The sequence below is a fragment of the Heptranchias perlo genome, chromosome 5, assembly GCF_035084215.1.
Source record: "Heptranchias perlo isolate sHepPer1 chromosome 5, sHepPer1.hap1, whole genome shotgun sequence".
Lineage (NCBI taxonomy): Eukaryota > Metazoa > Chordata > Chondrichthyes > Hexanchiformes > Hexanchidae > Heptranchias > Heptranchias perlo.
In genome coordinates, this window is record NC_090329.1 from 71591032 (window position 1) to 71616377 (window position 25346).

At 40.6% G+C, this 25346-nt stretch overlaps 1 protein-coding gene across 2 annotated transcripts in view; it reads right to left on the reverse strand.

The window, feature by feature from the left end:
- tpd52l1 (tpd52 like 1) overlaps window positions 1-24225 on the reverse strand; it is a 35956-nt gene extending 11731 nt beyond the window's left edge. The window contains exons 1-4 of one of the 2 annotated variants that reach the window (XM_067984592.1): window positions 24085-24225; window positions 17370-17470; window positions 11529-11677; window positions 6282-6383 (exon numbers count right to left, since the gene is read on the reverse strand). In XM_067984592.1, coding sequence (XP_067840693.1) covers window positions 6282-6383; window positions 11529-11677; window positions 17370-17470; window positions 24085-24157 — 425 coding nt within the window. In that variant the 5' untranslated portion in view covers window positions 24158-24225. Of the gene's footprint in view, window positions 1-6277; window positions 6384-11528; window positions 11678-17369; window positions 17471-24084 lie in introns of those variants that run through there. The other variant, XM_067984593.1, reaches the window with a different exon arrangement.
- Between the last annotated feature and the right edge of the window lie 1121 nt (window positions 24226-25346).

Below are 25346 nucleotides of genomic sequence, written 5' to 3' on the forward strand. Positions count from 1 at the left end.
CAAACTCCCTTTTAAGGAAACGGAGCTAACATGGTTGAACAGGCCAACCATCCAGCACCCATTTAATATTTGTAAACAATTTTACAACACCAAGTTATAGTCCAGCAATTTTATTTTAAATTCACAAGCTTTCGGAGATTTTCTCCTTCCTCAGGCAAATGTTTTGCCTGAGGAAGGAGAAAATCTCCGAAAGCTTGTGAATTTAAAATAAAATTGCTGGACTATAACTTGGTGTTGTAAAATTGTTTACAATTGTCAACCCCAGTCCATCACCGGCATCTCCACACCATTTAATATTGGTATTGAACTCCAGCACTACTGTTTAGATACAGAGACCATATTATGGGGTGAAGACCATTTTATTTCAATTTTTTTTTTCAGACCTTAAATAGCAGCACACACCTGGTATGCAGGTTCTCAGTGCCAAACATTGTTCTGCACTGCACTGCATGCAATAGCACACAGAAGTCCACAATGCCCAACAATATGGGTTGTTTGAACCAGATGCTCATCAGCACCACTGATGTCAATCATAACATTAAGGGCCCCATAGTTACTGTTGTAACTTCTCATATAAAATATGCATTCTTTTGCATTGTAAACAGTCCCAAATCCAATTATATATATATATATATATCCAATTATATCATATTAATGATATTTTAGATCTTTGTTCTTGCCTGTCATGTGGCTTTTCCCCTGTTGTAGCAACTCCTGTATCAGGCTCCAGCATTTATCAGAAATTTATTATTTAGTATTTGCAGTAACATAGTAAACCATACTTATCTGGTTCTTCCAATCTTGCAAAACTACTTTATGACAGCTGAGTTTTGTAATGACCAGTCTTTTTATACCGCTATAAGTTCCCCATTAATGGCACATTTTTATTGTAGTTTATTTTTCAGTCCTTTTAAAGAAAGGAATCAAATTTAACCCCTTGTTCAGGCAATTACCTGAGCTCAGACAGGCTGCACAAACACAATGCAATGTTTAGCGCTGCCAACATACTGCTTGCTCCTTCACTGTTATCATCTCATCAGTTCTGGCAATCGATTGACCAAATTAATTAGTAAATTTATATCTTCAGATAATTAATTGTTCAATATTGTTTAAGAAATACTTCAGCTCCACAGATGTGTTAGAGGTGAAGACACTGCCACATAAACCAAAGAGGACCGAAGTTTGATCCTTGTACTGTGTTGAGTTACTTGATCTCAGTTGGGGCAGTGGTGTGGACTACAATTGGCTGCAACTCTAGGAAAACAAGGGGAGAAAGGGGCCTGGGTTCCCATGCCTGATTGTTATTAAGTGACCCTTGACAGAAGTGCCCATTATGGACTTTGAGTGAGGGCAGAATTGGGCTGAAGGATTTTGTCTTCCACAATCAAATAGCCTGTCAGTACTCCCTGTCAAGGCTCACACATGAATAACAAACAGTTGGTTGAGATATCAGGGGACATCAACCACCTGTGGAATGGGAGTCAACATCTTCAGGAAAGAAGTTGAGAAAACTGGAAAGAAGAAAAAAAATCCAGTGCCCCACTGCTCATACATCAATATCTGCTTAAGTTATGAAAGCTGCTGTTAACACTCAAATTAGCACTTTAAAAATTCTGGCCTAATCCACTGTTGGAAGTATGGTTTTTGACATGTATCATTACTTTAAACATCTGTAAAGCCTTTGATGGGGTCTGGCATAATGCCCTTCTAAATATCACCATTATTTGGCCTCTTCGCAAAGCTATGTTCATAGCTATTTAATTTCAGACCAGTTTGACTTTGCACTGCCAGTAGGGAGTCTCACCCACCTGCAGCAAATATCAGAAATTTTGGCCATCTTTGCCATCCCAAATGCTCAACCATCCATAATTATTTGGCCAGTGGTCTCACTGCAGGTCACTATTGTTCCAGCCAGTGGAGACAGACTGTTTTGGCTCTGTATTTTCATGGTCAGAAAATTGTGCAAAGCATGCACTTCAGGAAGGCGAGGCTCTTTGCCAGCAGTGGAAAGTTGGAAAATTACCACTTGTAGTGTTCTGCTGTGATCCTGAACCTCTTTTGAAAAGTAGACAGCAGTCTCTGGAGGACTACAAACTAGTTTGTGAGAAAGAAAACTTTTGCCAAGATGGTCGAAACAAAGCACCTACCAACAAGGCTAATTCATTAATTTCATGCTCCCAGTGGTGAGCTGTGTTGAAAAGAAATACGGGTCAGAGAGTTGGGGCTACAGTATTGTTGCTCTATTTCCAACCTGTGCGCCCTTCAAGCACTGCTCCTCAGTACCTTGTCCTGCTTGGGAGCTAGATGAGATTTCTCAAAATTGACAATGAAGCCAAGCTCCTAGAATGCAGTGAGTATCTGCTGGGTTGCTACCCAAGTGGTCTTTTGACAAGGGCAAGCCAGTCATCTAAATGTGGACAAATGAGCAAGCATCCTGAGCAACAACTGTAGTGCGTCAAAGACACCGTTTCTTCATATTTCTCACACATTTAACCAACAATTATCACTTCTTAGCTTTGAAGGTCCACCCTTAGTTCTTCATTAACTGACATTCTTAGCCTCACTACCTCCTCTGATCTTGATTAGCAGTTCCACATCTTCTCCATTGTTGAAAATAAGCTTTGTTCAAATGGATCCCTCACTGTATATTTTTTAATCCTTTTTGCTCTTGCTTGAAAGAGAACCTCTGACACTTGTGCCATATGACTATAAGCCAACTGCATCTCTCGTGAGTTCATCCTGATTCATAAAGACCTGCCTTTTTAACTAGGGTCATGATGTCCAAGCTTGGTTGCCTCTTTCATGCTAACCCCATTTCCACTCAACAATTGTCAACTTTCTACCAAGTCCAAGCCCATCTAAGACTTGAATACTCCTTTCATATCTGGAAAGGCTTTTCTAATACTTCTTTTGCACTCCTGACAGGATACAAGAAAACGTTTATCATCTGATGCTCACCTCTAGCTTCAATCTCTCTTTCTCTCTCACTCTACTGCACTGTTTTTTTTCTTTTTTATTTATACTATTATTATAGGAGATCTTCATTGTGGGTCAAATACAGAGCATCTCTGCGCTGCACCTTTTTTAGATGCACAATAATGAATGAAAAGATATGCATGCACAGGAATTTTTACCATGCCAGGAACTGTTCTGCATGCGATGAAACCAAGTGTTAATTGCTGGCATAGTTTTTTTTTGAAAAACAAATCCGATATCTCCAAACTTTTGCCATTTACTTTTGCCATTAAATCCATGTTTTGCTTTGTACTTGATATATTATGTGGTGTTATGATGAAAAAAATTGAAAGAGCTGAAAGCAGTAAACAGCTGCACGGAAAGAAACAGTTGGGTGTTCAAAATAAACACTTTAAAAGACTTACATTAACATATCATGTCTGAGAAATGTCACAGCACATCACACAAATTATTTTTTAAAGTGCAGTCACTATTGTTATGTAGTGAAAGTGCATATACCTGGGGTTTTACAATGCCACGAGAGCCAATCAAAGCATTGTTCTACTTTCACTGGTGATCTAATTACACTTTGTGCACTGTATGTTTAAGGTCAATACTTCCAAAAACAAATCCCTTCCGCTAGCTATTATGATTCGAGCTACTTTGCTTAAAAACTGTTTTCACTGCACGACTCTAGGAAACTCCACAAACTAGGGGCACAAGAATAACCCGGAAGGGGTCCACATAGGGATTCTTTTGGAATATTCCAATAATCATAAGCCCACCCTGCCACCTAAGTGGGACTTTATATTTTTAATGGGTGTTTCTATTTTAAACAGTCTGGTCTGTCAGGGCTGACAGATGGAAGATTCAATGGGGAGGGAGGAAAAGAAGCTTCAGATCAAATAACATAACTCTCCTGAAAGCTTTGAAAATTTATGAATAACTGAACCACACAGATTAGGGAGATTCCAGGTTTGATCTCTGGTTTATGATAAGTTGACTGATCTCAGCCAGGTGCAGCAGTTGTAATGCTATTATTGGCCTCTGTGCCTAAGGTAAAGGAGAGGAAATGTAGTCCAAATTTCTGCTCCTGATCACTATCCAGCAACCCTGCTGGAAATGTCCTTGCCCTTGTGGGGATGCTAAGTGAGGCCAAGATTGGGTTCAGTTGTGATACTGCCCCTTCTCCCATCTTCACCATTAGGGCTCACTTGTGAATCATGGATACAAGGATGAGTTACTCAAAAGGTGTCTGGTTTCTGTGCCTTAGTCCACACTTTGAGGAGGGAGGGAAGAAAACTGGAGGAATAATTAAGTGAGAAGAAAAAAAAGGTCACGTTGTTATCCTGGTCAACATTCCCCATATATCATTTCCACTTCTCTGACTCCCCAGGAGCACAAGTAGTAGAGTTACTAGCCTACTACAATATCAGTAAGTGAAAATAAATAAAGGCTCATTACAAAATGGTGGATGAAAACACAAAAATAGAATTTGGGTTATAACACAAAGTGGTCAAACCATTTACATCAAAACTACAGCACAGAAAAAGACCATTCAGCCCAAATGGTCTATGCTGGTGTTTATGCTCCACACGAGCCTCCTCCTTTCCTACTTTATCTAACCCTATCAGCATACCCTTCTATTCCTTTTTCCCTCGTGTGCTTATCTAGTTTCCCCTTAAATGTGTCTACGCTATTTGCCTCAACTACTCCTTGTGATAGCACGTTCCACATTCTTACCACACTTTGGGTAAAGAAGTTTCTCCTGAATTCCCTATTGAATTTATTAGCCATGATGTGGAGATGCCGGTGATGGACTGGGGTTGACAATTGTAAACAATTTTACAACACCAAGTTATAGTCCAGCAATTTTATTTTAAATTAATTTAAAATAAAATTTTATATTTATGACCTCTAGTTTTGGACTCCCCCACAAGTGGAAACATTTTCTCTACGCCTACCCTATCAAACCCTTTCATTATCTTAAAGGCCTCTAATGGGTCAGCTTTCAGCCTTCTCTTTTCTAGAGATAAGAGCCCCAGCCTGTTCAGCCTTTCTTGATAAGTATATCCTCACAGTTCTGGTATCCTTGTGAATCTTTTTTGCACCCTCTCCAATACATCTATATACTTTCTATAATATGGAGACCAGAACTATGCATAGTACTCCAAGTGCGGTCTAACCAAGGTTCTGTACAAGTTTAACATAACTTCTCTGATTTTCAATTCTATCCCTCTAGAAATGAACCCCAGTGCTTGACTTTCCTTTTTTTTAAAAAATGGCTTTAATAACCTGTGTCGCTACTTTTAGTGATTTGTGTATCTGTACCCCTAGATCCCTTTGCTCCTCTAGCTAATTTAGACTATTATCCAAGCAGTATGAGGCCTCCTTATCCTTCCTATCAAAATGCACTACCCTCACACTTATCTATATTGAAATTAATTTGCCAATTACATGCTGATTCTGCATGTTTATTAGTGTCCTCTTGCATTTTGATTTATTTTTCCTTTGTATTAAATTACATCCCCCAATTTGTTGTCATTTGCAATTTTGAAATTGTACTTCCAATTCCCAAATCCAAATTGTTAATGTAAATTGTGAACAACAGTAGTCCCGGCACCGATCCCTGTGGAACACCACTTCCCACCTTCTGCCAGTCTGAGTACGTACCCCTAACCGCTCCTCTCTGTTTTCTGTTTTGTAGCCGACTTGCAGATCCCCTGACTCCACATGCTCTGACTTAAACAATCATTGCTAGATAGCCATAAAGTAAAATAGTCTAGAAAGGAATATCAGGAAGGATTCTGTCATTCTTCATTAGGAAGATGGCGACTGTGCATAAATTGTAGTCAACCCTTTGTATATGCACTAGCTCATTAACCAGAATGAGAATGTGGAATTGTGTGTCAAACATGCCGTTCCACATTGATATCTTAAACAAATCAAAATATCAAAACTATTTTAATCTCACCTGTTTGGGACCAGAAGACCTAAGTAATACAAGCTACAGCAAAACAGTTGGTCAGTTGCAGATATCAAGCAGCACAGATAGTACACTGAAGAATGCAGTCTTATTGAAATAATGCATTTGTAAACATGAAGGCGTCAATACATTTGCAGATACCACAGACTTTATTATAAAGCTGCCTTAGGAAACTATATAAAAAAGCATATTACAAAGGGGGTCTTTTTACATGGGTTTTGTACTAAGCACTTAACATTGAAGTTTGTGGTATGTAGAATAAATGGTCTAGTCTATGTGCTATATAAAAGTACTGTATTAGAAACTCGCTGCATTCAGAATTATATTCACTTTTACTTACTTCATCTCTCCTAGTTTCTTGCTAAGCGTAGAGCTTACATTATTTAAAGCTGCTGTTGCCTTCTGTCCTGTGTTATTGAGAGTCTCCTGTGTTTTTTTGTATCTGTGAAAAGAAACAAAAACAACCTAGACATGGAAGAGTAACTACTGAAGGAGAGGAGAGATTAGTCTTCTGTAGAATCATATTTTAATGAACAGTACAGCTTTGAATGTTACATATGAAAACGGACAGATAAAGACCAGCTGGTCCATCAAGTCTGTCCCATTCAGTCGTGTTGCACCCAAGTAACATGACCCTTAATGCTCCCCACCATCAGCAGCCACGTCATCACCTGGGAGAGGCAAAAAAAGTTTTTTAAAAACTGGGTCAATTCAGGAAAAGAATTCTGGGAAATTTCCCTCCGACCCCCGAAGGCGATTCAAAACAAGTTCCAGGACATGACAGTGACCATAAAATATATCATCCAACGTCCCACCTACCTTTTGTACGCAGCAATATAAGCCTTCTCCAGGAACTTGTCCAGCTCCCTTCATAATGTTTGCAGTGAATCTGCATTCACTGCCTGAGCCAGAAACTTATTCCAAGTCCAAAGATTTGGTTACAGTTGTAAGCCGATAGCTCACAACTAGTTTCATTATTTATAAGCCTATTTTGTGGGTAATGAATTACAAAAATGTATTATTTAAAAAAAAATTGTGCAGTAAATAGAGGGAAAAAAGCCCCTCACCAATTTAAACATTTTAATGAGAGCAAACACGTACCAGGAGTGTAGCAGTAAACTAATCACAACCTTATTTAGGGATGAGCAGTCTGACATATATTAAATTTGATCTATCTGCCCTTCTCTGGATCAGTGCTCTTGCGTCTCAAGTTTACTGACTTCAATAAGCGCTCTCACATGTAGCTGTCTCTTCATGGCAACAATGATCTGCACAGGGAGAAGCCTGTCATACTGTGGTGTGGGTGAACATAAGATCTGACTCAATATTGCATCATATTAAGTCTGCATCAGCTGACTTGCTATTTAAAAAACTAAGGACAGCTATCCAACCGCAGTGTGAGCACCCAGCAAAATGCTAACTTCAATTTATAAATAAGATTGCTACACCAAAATGTTCAGAGCTTCAGAACTGAAACAAGTGTAAACTTATATTTGGTATTCCATTTTATCATTGTCTTGTTTTGGAATTTTCAGCGTTTTGCCATTGAAAAGGGGCTTGGTAGAATTAATATTAAAATGTGCTTTTAAATTAAAGTTTTCTTTCAAGGGGTTAGATTCACAGGCCAGCCACATGCTGAAGATGCAGATCAGAAGTCAGATGCAACATCTATTCAGATGGTCCCAGACAATGGAGGTTCTTTGCAAAACATCCCAGAGAAAATTGCATTCTAGGGATTGGAATGTCTCAGCCTTCCATGTCTGCAGCGAAAGGCAGGTAAGGAAGGCTACCTTAAGAGCAAGCCTTGGTCTGAATCAGTGATACAGTTATCCAAAAGCAAGTGTTACTTAGCCCACTAATTGGGACAGAATGGTGTATTTTTTAAAAATCAGTTATGAGGAGAGTTAATTTGAAGTGGGTACTGCTATAACTGTTGTTCTGTATGTTCACTTACTGACTAAAATAAAGTTGCTTAACAATTTGTAATAAAAACAATTTGTATCTGACCTTATCTAACTAAAATGTAAAACAGTCTGCCTTTCAGAAGATTGAAGAAGCACAGGTATAGCACATGCAAGGTTCACAATATACAGTTCATAGAACAAGGGGGGGCTCATTGTTATATCTCCAGGTTACACTATTGTATCACTAGATATTGGGCCATATGGGCAAACTCAATACAAGGGATGCAGGGTCTGCTTATGGGAGTGACCAACACCACTGAACCTGGGAGAATATCTAAGGCAAACCTGAAATATTTTTTTTATTCGTTCATGGGATGTGGGCGTCGCTGGCGAGGCCGGCATTTATTGCCCATCCCTAATTGCCCTTGAGAAGGTGGTAGTGAGCCGCCTTCTTGAACTGCTGCAGTCCGTGTGGTAAATATGCAACAATCATTAATGATTCAAAAGCAAAATACCAGGAATCTAACATTAGAGCTACACAGTGCAATAACAGGATCAGTAAATGTTCTTCAAAGAGTATGCAACAATCTCATTCTCTTCTGGGTCATAGCCCACATCAGGCATTGCATCTGGTGTACTTCTACTTAAACTTTTTGTTGTTGCAAAAAAGCTAGATAATCTTTTTGCAAAGTGATTCTGCTGTAATAAAATAAAATTTTAGTTTTACCTAGCTGCTCCATTGTATCAAAAAATGATCTGTTTTTCATCTTGATGTTTAATAATTCAACAAAATCAACAAGTCATATTTTCAAATGAACATATCAACACTGGAATATTTGCAGCCAATTCCATTGCCAGGTTTCCAGCAAAATTGCAAAAATATCAGTATCTCCTCTTCCAAGAAAAAAGTTCCACTCTCCTTCTTTAGGGTCTATCATACCAGACACATTCACTAGGGGACAGTCAACCTGTTTCCAGGGCAATATCAATGGTGCTCTGCAACATGTTACTAGGAGGTGCACAACTGGTTAAGCATTCTGATTTTGCTCCACTGCTGTGCCAAAATGACTCACCTCTGCATAAGTCCTCCTATTTAAGATCACAATACTAGAAAGAGAGAAAGGGGAGAGAAAATCATCCGTGTAGATCCCTGTCCTACTCCTTCGCACCACAACAAACTTTGTCCACTGACCTAATGCACCACCAGTCACCATTTGTTAAAATCAATTGGGAAGTATTCTTCAAATTAATCCATTTTTATTGTAGTACAATACTTGAAAGTTTCATTTAATATTGGGATGCAAAATTTATTGCAATAAAACTTGGGCATTAATCAAGGATGAACCTTGACTGTTCACACTGGACCTATCAATTAGCCATGGAACTGTGGCTTGATAACAGTATACAGTCAGCTCTCAAGCTTCGATTCATGGCCAAAGAGTAACATTTAATCACATTATCTCAACACGACTTGCAATCAAGGTAATTATTCAAGTTGTGATTATTTTCACAAACACAAAAAAGCCCTTGTTTTACACATTGCTGTTATCTTATTTATTTCATGAAACTTCTAACTGTAACCAATCATTTTTTTAAAATTGAAATTAAGATTCTGGGTAACGCATTTGGACTGGGCATTTTTCAGACTTCATATCCCAAAAACGAAAGTGAGAACTAGTGTTAATTTTGTACTCAGCTGCTGATTTGATGAAGTTCCAACCCTTCCTATTCTATTACTATTCCTGTGGTCATTTTGAATAAAACATTAAGGTGTAAACTGATCTCTTTTCATGGCGCAATAGAACAAAGTAGGTAAAACTAAATTGCAGTGTGTGACATTTATTTAGTTGGAGTAGATAGACTGCAAAATTGCAGTTCTTTTGCTAAAGTTGTAAGTGTTTCTTTTATCTACTTATATTAGGCAAAAACAGTTTAGACAGATAGGCTGGAGTTTTTTTTTAAATGGACTACATTCATTTGCCATCAGTTCTTCCAAATTCTTCAAATATGTGAAAAACAAATTTCCTATGAAACACTAGCTCAGCAAGTCATCGCTTTTTAAATAAGCTGTTTATTACTATATAGGTTTCCCCTCTCTGATTCTGGTACAAAGCTCTGTGGGCGCTGACACACCACTGGTACTTTGTCCAAGGTTGAGCTTAGATAATGAGTGCCTGCAAACAATTCAACTGTGGCTCAGCCCAATTCTACCCCCACCTGATGTCTACATGTGCAGCTTCCAACTTTTGGTCTGCATAGCTCAGGAACAAATGCAATGCATTTACCCCACACCAATGCGAACAAGGGAACTGTCTATCTTCATTTTTAACAAGTACTTAGACTGTAAGACCATAAGAGATAGGAGCAGGAGTAGGCCATTCAGCCCCTCGAGCCTGCTCTGCCATTTAATGAGATCATGGCTGATCTGATTTTTACCTCAACTCCACTTTCCCGCCCTTTCCCCATATCCTTTTACTCCCTTGCTGATCAAAAATTTGTCTGGCCCAGCCTCGAATGTATTCGATGGCCCAGCCTCGACAGCTTTTTGGGGTAAAGAATTCCAAAGATTCATGACCCTCTGGGAGAAGAAATTCCTCCTCATTTCTGTCTTAAATGGACGACCCCTTATTCTGAGACTATGCCCCCTAGTTTTAGATTCCCCCATGAGGGGTAACATCCTCTCAGCATCTACCCTATCGAGTCCCCTCAGAATCTTGTATGTTTCAATAAGGTCTCCTCTCATTCTTCTAAACTCCAATGAGTATAGACCCAACCTGTTCAATCTTTCCTCATAAGGCAACCCTTCCATACCCGAAATCAACCTAGTGAACTTTCTCTGAACTGCCTCCAATGCAAGTAAGTCCTTCCTTAAATAAGGGCACCAGAACTGTATGCAGTATTCCAGGTGTGGTCTCACCAGCACCCTGTATAGTTGTAGCATGACTTCCCTGCTTTTATACTCCATCCTCCTAGAAATAAAGGCCAATATTCCGTTTGCCTTCCGGGTTACCTGCTGCACCTGTATGTTGACTTTTTGTGTTTCATGTACGAGGACACCCAGATCCCTCTGTACAGCAGCATTTTGTAGTATTTCTCCATTCAAATAATATTTTGCTTTTTTATTTTTCCTCCCAAAGTAGATGACGTCACATTTTCCCACATTATATTCCATCTGCCAAATTTTTGTCCATTCGCTTAACCTGTCAATATCGCTTTGCACACATTTTGTGTCCTCATCGCAACTTGCTTTTCCACCTATCTTTGGATCATCAGCAAATTTAACCACAAGACACTCTGCTCCTTCATCCAAGTCACTGATATATATTGTAAACAGTTGAGGCCCCAGCACTGATCCCTGCGGCATCCCACTAGTTATAGATTGCCATTTTGAAAATGACCCTTTTATCCCGACTCTTAGTTTTCTGTTAGTTAGCCAATCCTCTATCCATGCCAGTATATTATCCCCAACACCAGGAGCTCTTATCTTGTGCAGTAATCTTTTATGTGGCACCTTATCGAATACTTCCATTAGACGAGTCAAAAATTAACCAGCCCAGTAAATTTTGTATTAAACAAATATACATTTGGATGAACCACAGCGGAGCACTTCCACATACAGCAGCAGAAAAAATGTACACTAGGTTCAATCAAGTTGCAGTAAATTCCTTCACTCAAAAACTTACATCATAGAAGTCTGCATATCGTGCCAGCTTTTGCTTAAGTTGTGCTTTATTTCATTCAGTGGAGTGATACCCAGCTTCTGCTTTATTTCAACTAGATGCTTCTCCTTGGCAATCAGAACTTGTCGCAATGTCGAGATTTCATCTTCCAGCTGACATTAAAAAAGCATTTAATTCTTCATGTACATACTCTAAATATACATCTCAGTAGACAATATTACAATCAAAAGTAGCAGTCACCCTCTAGCCCAATGGACATTTTGTCACATTTTATTCTCAGGTAAACCACTTCATAAAATTACAGCAGTACTGAGTGCACTTAGTTTGTAAATCCATAAATTCTAACTGCACAAACATAATTGCAGACCATAACGCTTAAGTTGCAATTTTTACTTCTTTAAAAATACGGTTATAAAATCACTTTTTCCTCCTGTAAGTCTTGCCAGGCTATGCAATTCCTGTGGCTGGGAAGGCAACCTGCTTCTGATCAGCTGGCCACTGTTACGCATATGCAATAGAGATCCAGTAACAACTGAACTCCTATATTCCCATCTCACCTAATCAGCAACAAATTTTGATATGTTAGGTGATGTTAACACTTTTCACAGGAGTTATGGGCCTCTGCTCAGTGCCTCCTCATTGCAGTTAGGCTGAGATTTAGAAATTTGTAAGGTGGGAAAAAACTGGAAACACACAAAACTGACCACAGCCAGTGTGGTTATAATTTAGAGTGGTCAATGTTTAAAGACTTGGCCACTATGAAATGCGCAGATCCGACTGACCACACTCACTTCTGCTGCAGAGGTGCCTCTTTGAGCATGCCCATTAATCTCTGGAGAGAACTGTTCCATGTTCTTGAAGGAAAATTATAGATAAATGTTGCAGGAGGCCACAATAAATCAAAAATGTCAAGAAGCTTAGGTTGACATAATGCATATTTTAGCCATTTAGTAGCCTCAGGGTCAGCATTGTGGAATCTGGAAAGTCCTCCTGATTCAGCAGATTTGCAGCATGCTCAACTGCACCACAGCTATACAGAGAGCTGTTCAAGTCCCCAGATCTTACCACAGCTTGCACTAGCCAATAAAAGACAATGAAGTTGTAGAAAGATGCATTGATGAGTATAAAGACCTCTGCAATGTCTCTGCATATTGCATGATAGTCACATAACAACAATCGACGCTGACTGTCTAGATCCAATACTTTGGCCACAGGAGCACAAACTATTCCTTTTGCATAGCCCCAACATTGCCCTTGCTAAAACAATCCATTGACATAATGCTACTTTACAGACAGAAGGAAAACAATTCAGTCACAAATCAGGAGTGTGATGGAATACTCTCCACTTGCCTGGATGAGTGCAGCTCCAACACTCAAGAAGCTCAACACCATCCAGGACAAAGCAGCCTGCTTGATTGGCATCCCATCCACCACCCTAAACACTCACTCCCTTCACCACCGGCGCATTGTGGCTGCAGCATGTACCATCTACAAGATGTACTGCAGCAACTCGCCAAGGCTTCTTCGACAGCACCTCCCAAACCCGTGACCTCTACCACCTAGAAGACAAGGGCAGCAGGCGCATGGGAACACCACCACCTACACGTTCCCCTCCAAGTCACACACCATCCCGACTTGGAAATGTATCGCCGTTCCTTCATCGTCGCCGGGTCAAAATCCTGGAACTCCCTACCAAACAGCACTGTGGGAGGACCTTCACCACACGGACTGCAGCGATTTAAGGCGGCGGCTCACCACCACCTTCTCAAGGGCAATTAGGGATGGGCAATAAATGCTGGCCTTACCAGTGATGCCCACATCCCATGAATGAATAAAAAATAAATTAAAAATGCTATCATCGTAACACTGATCTTAAAAAAAACTATTCGCAGGATGTGGGTAACATTGGAAAGGCTGGATTTATTACCCATCACTAGTTGCGCTGAGAAGGTTATGGTGGGCTTCTCTTTGAACCACTGCAGCCATTGTGGTGATGTCGTTCCTACAATGGTGTTAGATAGGGAATTCCAGGACATTGACCCAGTGACGATGAAGGAACAGTGATATATGTCCAAGTCAGGTTGCTGTGTGACTTGGAAGGGAAAGCAGAGGTGATGGTGTTCTCATGACACTGATGCTCTTATCCTCAGTGGTAGAAATAACCTGGGTGAGTTGCTGCAGTACATCCTGTAAGATCATACATTCTGCAGCCACAGTGTGTCAGTGATGGAGGGAATGTAAGTCGAGTCCAAAGGCAGAGGCGCCTGCTCTGTCTTGGATAGTGCCGAGCTTCGAGTGTTGTTTTGGTGTTTCACTCATCCAGGCGAGCATTCCATCAACACTCCTGACTTGTAGATGGTGGAGAGGCTTTGAGGGGTCAGGAGGTGAACCACTCGTTGCAAAGTACGCAGCCTCTATCTCACCATGATGTTGATACAATTGGCTTAGTTAAGCTTCTGGTCAGTGGTGACCCTCAAGATGATGGTGGTGAAAGATTTGGAGATGGTAGTACTGTTGAAGGTCAGGGCAAGTTGGCTGGGCTTTCTGCCGTTTGAGATGGTCATTACTTAGCACTTATGTGACGCAAATGTTACCTGCCATTTGTTGGCCCAAGCCTGGATATTATCCAGGTCTTGCTGTAGGCTAGTACAGGCTGCTTCATTATCGGAAGAATTGTGAATGGAGCAGAGCACTGTGGAATCCTTTCCTTAAGACAGAGGAAGATCATTGATGAAGCAGCTGAAGATGGTTGGGCCGAGGAACTTCAGCAATGTCCTGAGGCTGCAGTGATTAGCCTCTGATAACCACAACCATCCCCAAAGAGAAATTTACAATCATCTTCTAAGAGAAATTTACAATATAACTATAGTTCTTGCTGTTCTTCTGCAATTATATAGTAAACGCACTTTATTGGTTACACAGAAGAAAGCAGTTAGCATCTACTTAATTAGTATAATAATTTCTCTTGAAAATAATTTTGTATGAGGAGCTAAACGTGATGTATACAAGAGAGCTGGATTACGTTCATTACATTAATTCTTTGAATGAAAGTAATCTTATTCATACCATAAGAGGAAGCACAAGTTCAAATCTTGGAAAGTCCACTAACATGCAAGGAATAATTTTCCAACTTTGCACACCCAATAGGAAACTTTGCTCATTGGTTGCGCATATTGGAAATTCAGGTACATGCTGTACACAATTTTCTAACCATTAATTTATATGCACCGGAAACATTTTTGGACACAGAGACATACTGCATGGGATTTTCCAATCATTACTTTTCCACCTTATCTGTGTCCAATTGCCTGCCTGTACCACCAGCACAACAGAGTGGAATTTCAGCCCCATGATAGATTTGAATGAAGACGACATCAGCCCATTTGATCTCATTCTGCAGAATACCAACCTATCTCCTTCCCATTACAGCATAAAGCAGTTTCTTAAATGAGGTCAGCATCAACCTGCCCTCCTGGCAATCCATTCCAGCTGTTGTGCACCAGATACGCTCAGGGTTGTGCATCTTGGACTTGAGGGAGAGCGGAGATGAGGACTGTACTTGGGGAATGATAGGGATGGGAGACGATGAAAGTTTTGCTGGGGATGAGAACATTGAAGATGAGGGTGTGGGTGAACAAATCACCAACTGCACAGATAATGTGGCGAATGGAGGGCTAAAGGCTACACAGTTGGGAGTTAGAGAGCGCAGTTGTATGCAGGTGGGAGAGAGTTTTTCCTCAGGAAGATGCAGAAGGAAAAAGGATAGGGGTATATGGGTGCTGAAGGATAGAAGTGGTCACCGATGTTATTGGTGATCAAGACCAAGGACATAGAGAGGCTATGGGTCATGGCAAGGTCAAGAGGGTAGCTATGAATATGAAAGGAGAGTTTATATGGAGAGAGAGGTTTATGGAGAATATGAGAGTAGCAAATTCAGTAGCAAAGCAAGTTGAAATGGAGATTGAAATCATCAAGGATGAGTAGATGCTCAGTGCTGAGGCTAGGGGTGGAAAGTAGGGTAGATATCTAAGGAGGAATCTCAAGGTGGGATTTTGGGGGGGGGGGGGGGGGAAAGAGTAGACAACGAGAATTTTAATGGAAAGGCGAGAGGGATGGAAGAGTACAAGGTGCTTTAAGGAGTAGAAGGTGCCGGAGGAGTAGGACTTGTGACTTGTTCATAAGGGCCATGCTGCCACTAGAGAGCTTTGGGTGGAGCGGGTGGAGGAAAGTACATTCAGGTGGATAGGCTTCAGTAAGGGGCAAGTTGTCATGAGCCGTGAGCCAATTTTCAGACAAAGCCATGATGTCAATACAATCATCCACAATAAGGGTCTTGGATGACAAGGACCCTGTTCATGAATGTGCAGGCATTCTGGAAGGAAATGTGGAGAGGGGTGCTGATGGTTGATCTGTCAGCAGAGTCTGGGGGATGGTGATGGGTATAGTGAAGGGATGGGTGGAACGGTCAACAAGAGAGCCAGTGTAAATCTACTCCTTTGTGATCTACTGGCCGAAAGCAATTCTCGGCCCTACATTCCTGAAGGCATTTACTCCTTACTGGGGTACAGCTCCACAGAGGCCAATTGCATTCTGGTACCTCCTATAGATGACTATCGTGTAAGCCTCAGCAGTGAAAGCCAGCAGACTATTCAAGTTCAAGTTCTGGGAGAGTCATCACAGCTGAGTCCAAAGCTAATCTCAACAGACAATCACATGTATTTGAAGAATGGGAGGGGGGGGTTCACTAAATAGTTGCATAAACCCTTGGTTGACTTCCCTTTCCTTTCCTTAACCCAGGGCACTCTGGCCAGTTGAATCTCCCCCACATCCATCCAGGCTGAAATCAACTAGCTCCTCCTTCTTCTGGGCATAAAAAAATTGAGTTTTAAGATTGGCCACATCTTTGTTGAGCATTTAGATGGCTTTGTAAACCAATCCTATAGAGACATATTTTACCAAAAAACTGACGTGAAAGACAACCCCAGTTGATGGTGTAGTTGCAGCAGACTGATGTTCTTTCCTCTGTCTACATTTCTCTTAATCTTTAGTAGTCCTAGCTTGTTTAACTCATTAACTCCCCGCATGCGCATGGATCGCCACAATTTGCGGTCTTTGATGGTTTCCTCCCATGTAACGATGTCAATGCTGCATTTCTTCAGGTTGGATTTCAAACTATCTTTACAACTCTCTTTCCAGCTGCCAACACTTCTTTGACCGGAGCTCAGTTCTGAATAAAGTAGTTTTTCTGGGAGTCTGGAGTCATCCATTGGGCGTATGTGACCAGACCAGTGAAGTTGAACTTTGGTAACCATAACTTCAATACTGATTTTGATGGGCCAAACACATTGCTTTTACGATCATCCCAACAAATTTAAAGGAACTAAACACAAACCAGCAATCGAATCCAAGACCCTGTGGGTCTGTGTGGCTCAGCTAATCATTGGATAAACTCACAAAGTCATTGGGAAAGCCTGTAAAGTGTTTTAAATCAATTTTTTTTGTGGGAGGGGGGGTTTAAAGTGATTTTTTTTTCAATTGAATTTAAAGTGATTATTTTTAGTTTGTGGGTTGTTCACAATGTAGCTTAACAATCCAAAATGTACTTCCAGTAAAGAATGAGAGCAGGAAGAAAAGGGGGTGAGCAGTAAGAAAAGCATGGTTATAACAAGGGCTTTTGGATATTTCCCCACCTTGTTTCAGGGTGGGTTATTCTCCATAACTAAATGATTATTTTATAAGTGTTACTTGCAGTTTTGTTGGAATACACTAAAGATTGATTTATATCAATAGTTTTCTCAAAGCAAATGACAATGTATGCATATACATACATATCTCACAGCTTACCTTGGCCAATTCCACACCAAGTTCTTCTTTTTCTTCTTCAGGGAGTGTGCTGAGGTCAATATCAGCACCTATATCACTAAAACATCTGGTTTCGAGAAGGGCTGTGGAAATATTAGAACAATATTGTTACAGCCCCTGCTTCCAGTCAGTTCAGTCTTCTGAATCAGGTCAGGATTTGAGTTACATGGTCATACTTGGCAGCAGGATCGCTCAGTTCCATGGTCAGCTATCTAAATGTTACCTGACACTTATCAACACAAGCCTGGACATTGTCCAGATCCTGCTGTAGACTGGCATGGGATGTTTCATTATCAGAAGAGTTATGAATGGAGCTGAACATTGAAATCATCACTCCTGACTTTATGACAGAAGGAAGACCATCAAATCATTAAGCAAATACCGTGTGTGCAAACTAAATGTATTGATCAATAAATTTTGAACAATCATAATAAAAAAAATAAATTAATAAATGTTACACCTATGCTCAGATGTTTACCAGGGCAGACACCAGATTTGTCCCAGAATTCAGATCGCTGGCCAGTAGGGAGGGCAGTGCCAAGGCAATTTGCAGTGTGAGAAATCCATACCCTTGCCCCAGCCCCTCAGATGTCATGGGCTAAGTTGGGGACAGATGGAAATTCTCCCAGCCCAGGCCACATGAGGAACTAATTGTCAGCTGGATTCTGAGTGAAGACCTGTTTCTTGATCTAGCCAGAACTTCCATCTGTCAGACTTCCTGCATCTGACTAGTTCTCAGGATCTGCTATTAGGCTGAGGATTTTTGACCCCTTGGATTCAAGTTGAAACCTTGAATATTTTCCAGGAGTGCCCCTGGGGTTTCTAACTCACATGGGCTGTTTACACCAAATGTGCTCCTGATTGGGAGCATTTGAGGTCAATGTCCACAGACTGGACCATCTCTCTTTCCTGATAAAGGGGCAATAGTGTGGACGGAGCAGAAAAGTTCTTTAGACAGGACATGTGCAGTAGGTTTTTGGAAAAAATGCCAGGAATTTTCTGTGATCCAAATCACTATTGTACTTATATAGATATTAATGGATTGTAAACACTAGAGAAACAATTAGTCAAAATGATGAATTAATTATTTAAAAAATCCAAGCAAAATGGGAATTTTAGCCTCTAATCCCATTTAATATGTAAAACACCCCTATGTCTGATTTCACAATGTGGGCTTCTCCCAACACTCTTTATTCATGCTCACAGCAACAAGGCAGCTCCAAAAAAATCAACTGTAACTTATATACCTCATGCATACTATGATATAGAATTAACAATTATACTTTGCTTGAGTTGCACATTGGAAAGATGTACAGAATACCCACCAAACAGACAGAAAAACATATGCTAACATACTGTGCATTTCAACCTAAACTATCAGTTGTGTCCAAGATATTATGTAAATTTATATAGAAGCAAAGTAAAACTGGCAGGTAAAAAGCAATGTAATACTCAATTTTCACAGGTACTTCAAACCATTTTCTGAGACCAAAATAATAAAAGCATTTTAATTTTTAAAAAGTCCTTAAACTGACTCTCTTGATTCTATGTGAAGGATGCTCCCCCCTCCCCCCCACCCAAGCAGGGTTTCATCTCACTGCAACGATGTGAGAATAAGATTGAAATAAGTGAACTGAAGATATGGCGAACGACTGCAGTAGATACGCCTTATCCAGACAGTTTTTAACAGCTCGGGTCAAAAGAAGAACTCTCGCAATAGGCAAGTGTTAATAGTCCAGTAATCAATATTAATTATTTCCATAACCTGGGTGTAAAATAGCTGAAAAAACCAACCGCCTTCACTATCTGGGGAATTACTACTTATATCTGGCATGCCACTTCCTCCCTGTGAAACATAATGCATTAGCAAGCCACCATATAATCATCAAATGTAATACAGACTGCTGAATATTTCTGTGCCATTAATATGGGAGGGATATTCATTTTTTTGTTCCTGGCAGAAAACACCTATTGGGAATTCCAGCACTGCATATATTTTAGAGACAGACATATTTTATAACATGTTCAGAACAGAGACTGTGCCCTTCACACCTAACTCCCCACATCAATCCACTAAGTTTCAAAGTGGATATTTTCACTTCTTGATTGTTGCACTGTGTCACCAGATAATAATGTTGCACTAAGCATTTGTACAATAATATTTGCATAGGGCAGTTTCAAGGCCTCAGTGAAATAAACTTTTAACTCATTATGGTGTTGTGAACCAATACCCTTCACCTGAGAATGGTTGGATGTGGATTAAATGCCTCAGTAACCAGAAGTGGTGAATTCCCAGGCTCCAATGTTCTGTCAGAGAGAGAAATCAATTGACACACCAACCATCAGTATTTCTTGCTTAGAGTTAGCATTCTTCACCTGGTGTCCATTGGTCAGTGTTTGTAGACAGAAATCAGCACAGGATTTAAATTTTCTGCGTTGTCCTGAGAACGCTGCAGATCAGAGCTCTTTTGTCCATATGCTGATCTTCAGTGCAATCGCTGCCACGTGATCAGGTGGCTCTGATATGTGAGCATATATGGGGCACCCAATATGTAAGTACAATACACTTAGCCATGTTAGAATTACAGAAGATTTGTATGAATTCAGAAATAGGAAAACCTTGGTTTTATGCTGGGTTGTTTTTTGGAGCACCACAATAGTATCAGTAATAAAACAAACTTGAAAGAGATGGATGCTGTAATTGTACCAATTAAATGTGATTAAAATCCAGATTAACAGATTAAAATTTTTAATGACAAGATTAATCACGATTTTTTAAAACTCGCTTGATAGCCCTACTTTGAAACTATAATTGTGCTTTGAAATAATAGTGGCAATGTTCAGTCCATAATCAAGGATATGTGGCGAGGGGAAAATCATTATCTCAGAATTCCAAATAATCACTGCACTATTGTGTTAATCAGATCAAAAGGAACAGCAACGCTCCTATGTGGAACATGTTTATCAGAAAACGGTTTAATTAATGATGCACATCAACTTTTAAGTACCGAATACAGTTTAAACAGAACCTATTCTTCATTTTCTACAGTGTTGTATGTGAAAATTAGGTTCTGTAAAACTTCCAATGCTGAACATAATATTATTTCTTTAGATTTCTTTGGAATCAGAGCACTCCCCCAGTCGCAAGTACCTTAAATAAACAAAAAGTACTTTCTTCATTTTAGTGCAAGAATGATGCTGCAGCTTTCAAATGATTCAAACTATAAAATGAAAAATGCAGTGACACTTGTAGCTGAAACAGCATTTCATTTTGAAAGCAAATAATGGCGTGGTCCTCGGGGGTAGTGGAGAGTAAACCAGTTGCAAGTCTGCCAACTCACCTAATGTTTATTCTATTAGATTAAATTTAAAAAAACATAATACATCAAGTAGCCTATAACCATTTCCATACAACAGGTACTACTATAATTCTTGCCAGAAACCAATTATTCCAATTCCTTGAATTACTGAACTTAAAAAAAATTACATAGGTTTTTAAAAATAATAATGAGGAAAAAACTGCAGTTTTGTTAAAACCTTAACATATCTTCTTTTCATTAAAACCCAGATACTGTGTGGCCACCAAGAGTATATACATTGTTAAAATAAATACTTCACTCCATTAAAAGGAACTTTCATTAATTTAATACTTAGAGAAATAACAGGTTCTGTAACAAGTGTGAAACAAGTTAATCCCATTTCAAATTGAAGATGGGATTTTAAATATTTATATCAAGTAATTGAAAAAAATATAATTTGACAGCTAATTTGCAATATGCAGCAGCCATCAGTTCTGTGATTCTTGATACTGGATTCATACTAGCCCTAGAAAATTAGGGTGCGGTGTAAACTGCATATTAACTTAGAATGTAGAGTCTGATTGTTTTTATAAAGATACATAATTAAAGATTACAGCCTATTCCACGATTCATTTTTGCTGGATTCTGCATCTATGGATTACAATGCCCAGAATATTAAATATTCATTGGTGGAATAGCCATAGGCAGAAGGCAATTCTAAAAATAGATCATTTTGTTTGTTCGATAGACTTGTGTCACTAATCCAAATCAGCTAACTTGAGCAAGCACTAACTGCTTTTATTACTGCTAGCCATTGCTTAAACAGATGCTTTTCCTATTTAAAAAAAAGTTCCAAGTTTTGAAAACTCCCTCGCAGCTCAAAATAATCATTGATATACCCAGACAGATTTATGGCTGCATTACATTTTATGCATTACTAGTCACTATCCCATGATATTACACAGGGGAAGTCAACACCAAGTGGCCTTCAAGAGAAGTAGAATTGGAGGGCATGGGATAATTGCAGCAGCGCATATAGATGTAATTCAGTCCCCATTTTAAAGTCAGTCATTCCGTTTTTATTTTTGTATTTCCATTATAAATCCCTATGTCCACATTTATTATGGAAACTGCATTTCTAAATTTGTCACATTGTAATTTCACCCTCCTATCAGTGTAGCGCTGAGGCAGCACCTCTATGGGAAGGGTGCAATTACAGCCTTAAGTTTAAATAGACACAGGAATTTACAATGTAAAAAGTTGACCGAAATGTGTGCAGATGTAAAAATGTTTAATATATTAATAATTGCATTTAACAACCTGAGGGCATGCTTTTCAATCATGAATTTCCCCATTAGCAGCATAAATTGGGATCAAATGTGAGTATCCACTGTATTTTATTTTTAAAAAAAGGGATCAAGCGAAGTACTGGGTGAGTGTGGGGTGGGAAGGGAATAAAGAGAGTAAGTGGTGGCCCAGGACTGGAGCACGTCCCCAGTGTGATGCAAGGAGCAGTGCTAAGGCCTGGAAGGCGAGAGGGAGTTTACAGTGGAAATTAGATCGGTGAAAGCAGGGCTTATGTGCTGACCAAGAGTGGATTAAGTAGGGTCTAAAAATCAGCAGAGTGGGCTTGGAAGAGAGGACCAAGGAACTCTGAGTCTTGGAAACATCTTGAGCCATAAACTCTCTGGCATGTTGTTTTGTCATATAATCTTCCTGCTAAATTTAAGCAAACAATTGCACTATGACATACACAAGTGATTTACAGTCATGCTTGGACACAGTAGCAGCTGCTGGTGACATTTCTGACAGTTTTCTTTTCTGAGGTTGGAGATGAGGTATCAGGTTGAGGCAGAGTGAGAGAGTTTTACCTCGAGTTGGATCTGAACTACTCTAATTCCCAGCCAATTTGGGGGATGCTCAGTTCTAACACTGGATACATAAAGTTGAAAAGGTGTTCTGTTACCCAGCACTGACATCCCTCATCTTAAGAACAGAAGTTATTTTTCTCAAAGTGCCAAGTTGCACACTCAGTAGGAAGTATACATTCCTAAGCATCTTTCTTAGTGAGTCTTAAGAAATTGGAGGGAATGAAACCTTGGGAATGCCATGATTTATAAATGGCACATTTATATTCTTTTTCCTTACAAAACAACAGTGATTAACTTTTAAAGTAATTCATCAGCTGTGAAATGCTTTGGGATGTCCTGAGGATGCAAAAAACACTATAAGTTCTTTCTTTTGAACATCCAGTTTAGCTCTTTCTTTTCAGATGCCTTTGGAGTGGAGGAAGCGCATTACCTTGAGGTGCTTATTTTAAATTTAAGTCTGATGATCTACCTCCCCCAAAAATTAATTGTTTAAACCTATGTGCTAATACACTCAGTGCAACTTGTTTCATTCTTCCAACCATTCCTTCTGGTAGGGAAGCAGCAGATTCAGTAGTCATCTCTGCCCTACCACATAATACTTGAGGGAAAAAAAGGTAAAACTACATACATACATGCAGATGCAAAAGAACTGCAACTCCAGTGCATAAAAAAACAGCCCTGGTACAACATCACGAGCACTACTCCATTTCATTTTGATTTATTTTAAATGTTGCTACCACAAGATATTAAGTCTTTCCAATGAATACAAACAATGCCAAACTAAAGCACAGCAACTTTAAATTGGATAGTAACACCAGTTCAAATGATATTATAACATGTCTAATACTGGTTAGACACCACGTTGAGGTGAAGAGCAACTTTATTTTTAAAGTGGGATGACATTACGAACTAGCACAGCGCACCAGCAGAGGACCAGGGGATGGAGACCTCGCCAGAAAAGGGGAAATTATTCCTACCACAACGAAAAAGTTTTAGGAGGGTGAAAATGTTGGGAGAAGTTAACGGATTATTTCACAACAACAGCGGTTTGGGACATTTAACCTCGATTTTTCTCCCCTCTCTCCCATACCGACATGGGTTTGGGGTCTGGTCGGTGATCAGGATTTCAGACAGACAGACAGAGCGCGGTATCGGTGCTCGGGTATTCCCGCCACACCCGTCTCCTTCCACCGGCCACCGGCACGGCCGCTGTCCGGATGGCGGGGCGGGGCGGCCGGCGGACCCGCTCCCTCACACTCGACACTTGTCGCTGACCGTGAAACAATCGGCCACAAGGACCAAAGGGCGAGCGGCACAAACCGGGGGCAAGGAACCAGTCACCGAGCCCACCCCCGGCCCCCGACCCCGACCCTCGGCCCCCAGGACGGCACTGGGAGCAGGGGTCACCCCGGGGGGGGGGCAACCGACACCCTCCAGTTACGGACATTTTAATTGTATGTTATTAACGTTCAGGGAACTTTACTGGGCACCGAGAGGAGCCGCGGTTACCCCCGGCCCCGGCCTTACCTCGCTCTATGGGCTCCATCAGTCTCCCTCTACGAGGGACGGGTCCTATTTCGCCACTGCCCGGATTCAACATCAACCGCCCGCTCCGCGAAAACTTCACCACAAACAGCGCCCGCTCGCTTCAGGACCGTTGGACCCGCACTTCTCAGGCAAAACAGCGCCGCCTCCGGTCGGAGGACTCGCACTTCTCAGGCAAAACAGCGCCGCCTCCGGTCGGAGGACTCGCACTTCTCAGGCAAAACAGCGCCGCCTCCGGTCGGAGGACTCGCACTTCTCAGGCAAAACAGCGCCGCCTCCGGTCGGAGGACTCGCACTTCGAAGGCAAAACAGCGCCGCCTCCGGTCGGAGGACTCGCACTTCTAAGGCAAAACAGCGCCGCCGCCGGTCATACTTGTGGTCCAGGTAATAATGATTGCTTGCAAAACAAGTTACTAATTTCAAAAGTGATTAATCGGCTTTTGGATGTCCCGAGGATGTAAAAGGCACCATATAAATACAAGTTCTTTCTGTTCAGATATTTTTAAGAGTGGGGAAGAGGATTAATATGAGGCACTTACTTTAAATTTAAGTCTGATGGCCTATCTCCCAAAAAATGTAATTGTTTAAATCTTTGTGCTAGTACCCTCAGTGCAAACCGTTATCTATTCAATGAAAGCCTTGTCTCACAAAACCTGATGTGGAGATGCCGGTGATGGACTGGGGTGGACAAATATAAGGAATCTTACAACACCAGGTTATAGTCCAACAAATTTATTTTAAAATCACAAGCTTTCGGAGATTATCTCCTTCGTCAGGTGAATGAGTGAAAAGGTTCTCAAATCGCATATCTTATATTAGGCTGGGACAGCATCACACCAATCAAAAGGTGTCATTGTTATTCAAACAGGCCAGTCACGGAGAACAGCACGTCCCAGTACACTGGATATACATTGTGTCAATTACACAGACAGACAGAAAGAGACCCAAATGGCAGAGAGAGAGAGAGAGAATATTAAAAACATAACTTTTTTTTCCCCTTTTTGCTGGTGGGGTTACGTGTAGCGTGACATGAACCCAAGATCCCGGTTGAGGCCGTCCTCATGGGTGCGGAACTTGGCTATCAACTTCTGCTCGACGATTTTGCGTTGTCGTGTGTCTCGAAGGCCGCCTTGGAGAACGCTTACCCGAAGATCGGTGGCTGAATGTCCTTGACTGCTAAAGTGTTCCCCGACTGGGAGGGAACCCTCCTGTCTGGCGATTGTTGCGCGGTGTCCGTTCATCCG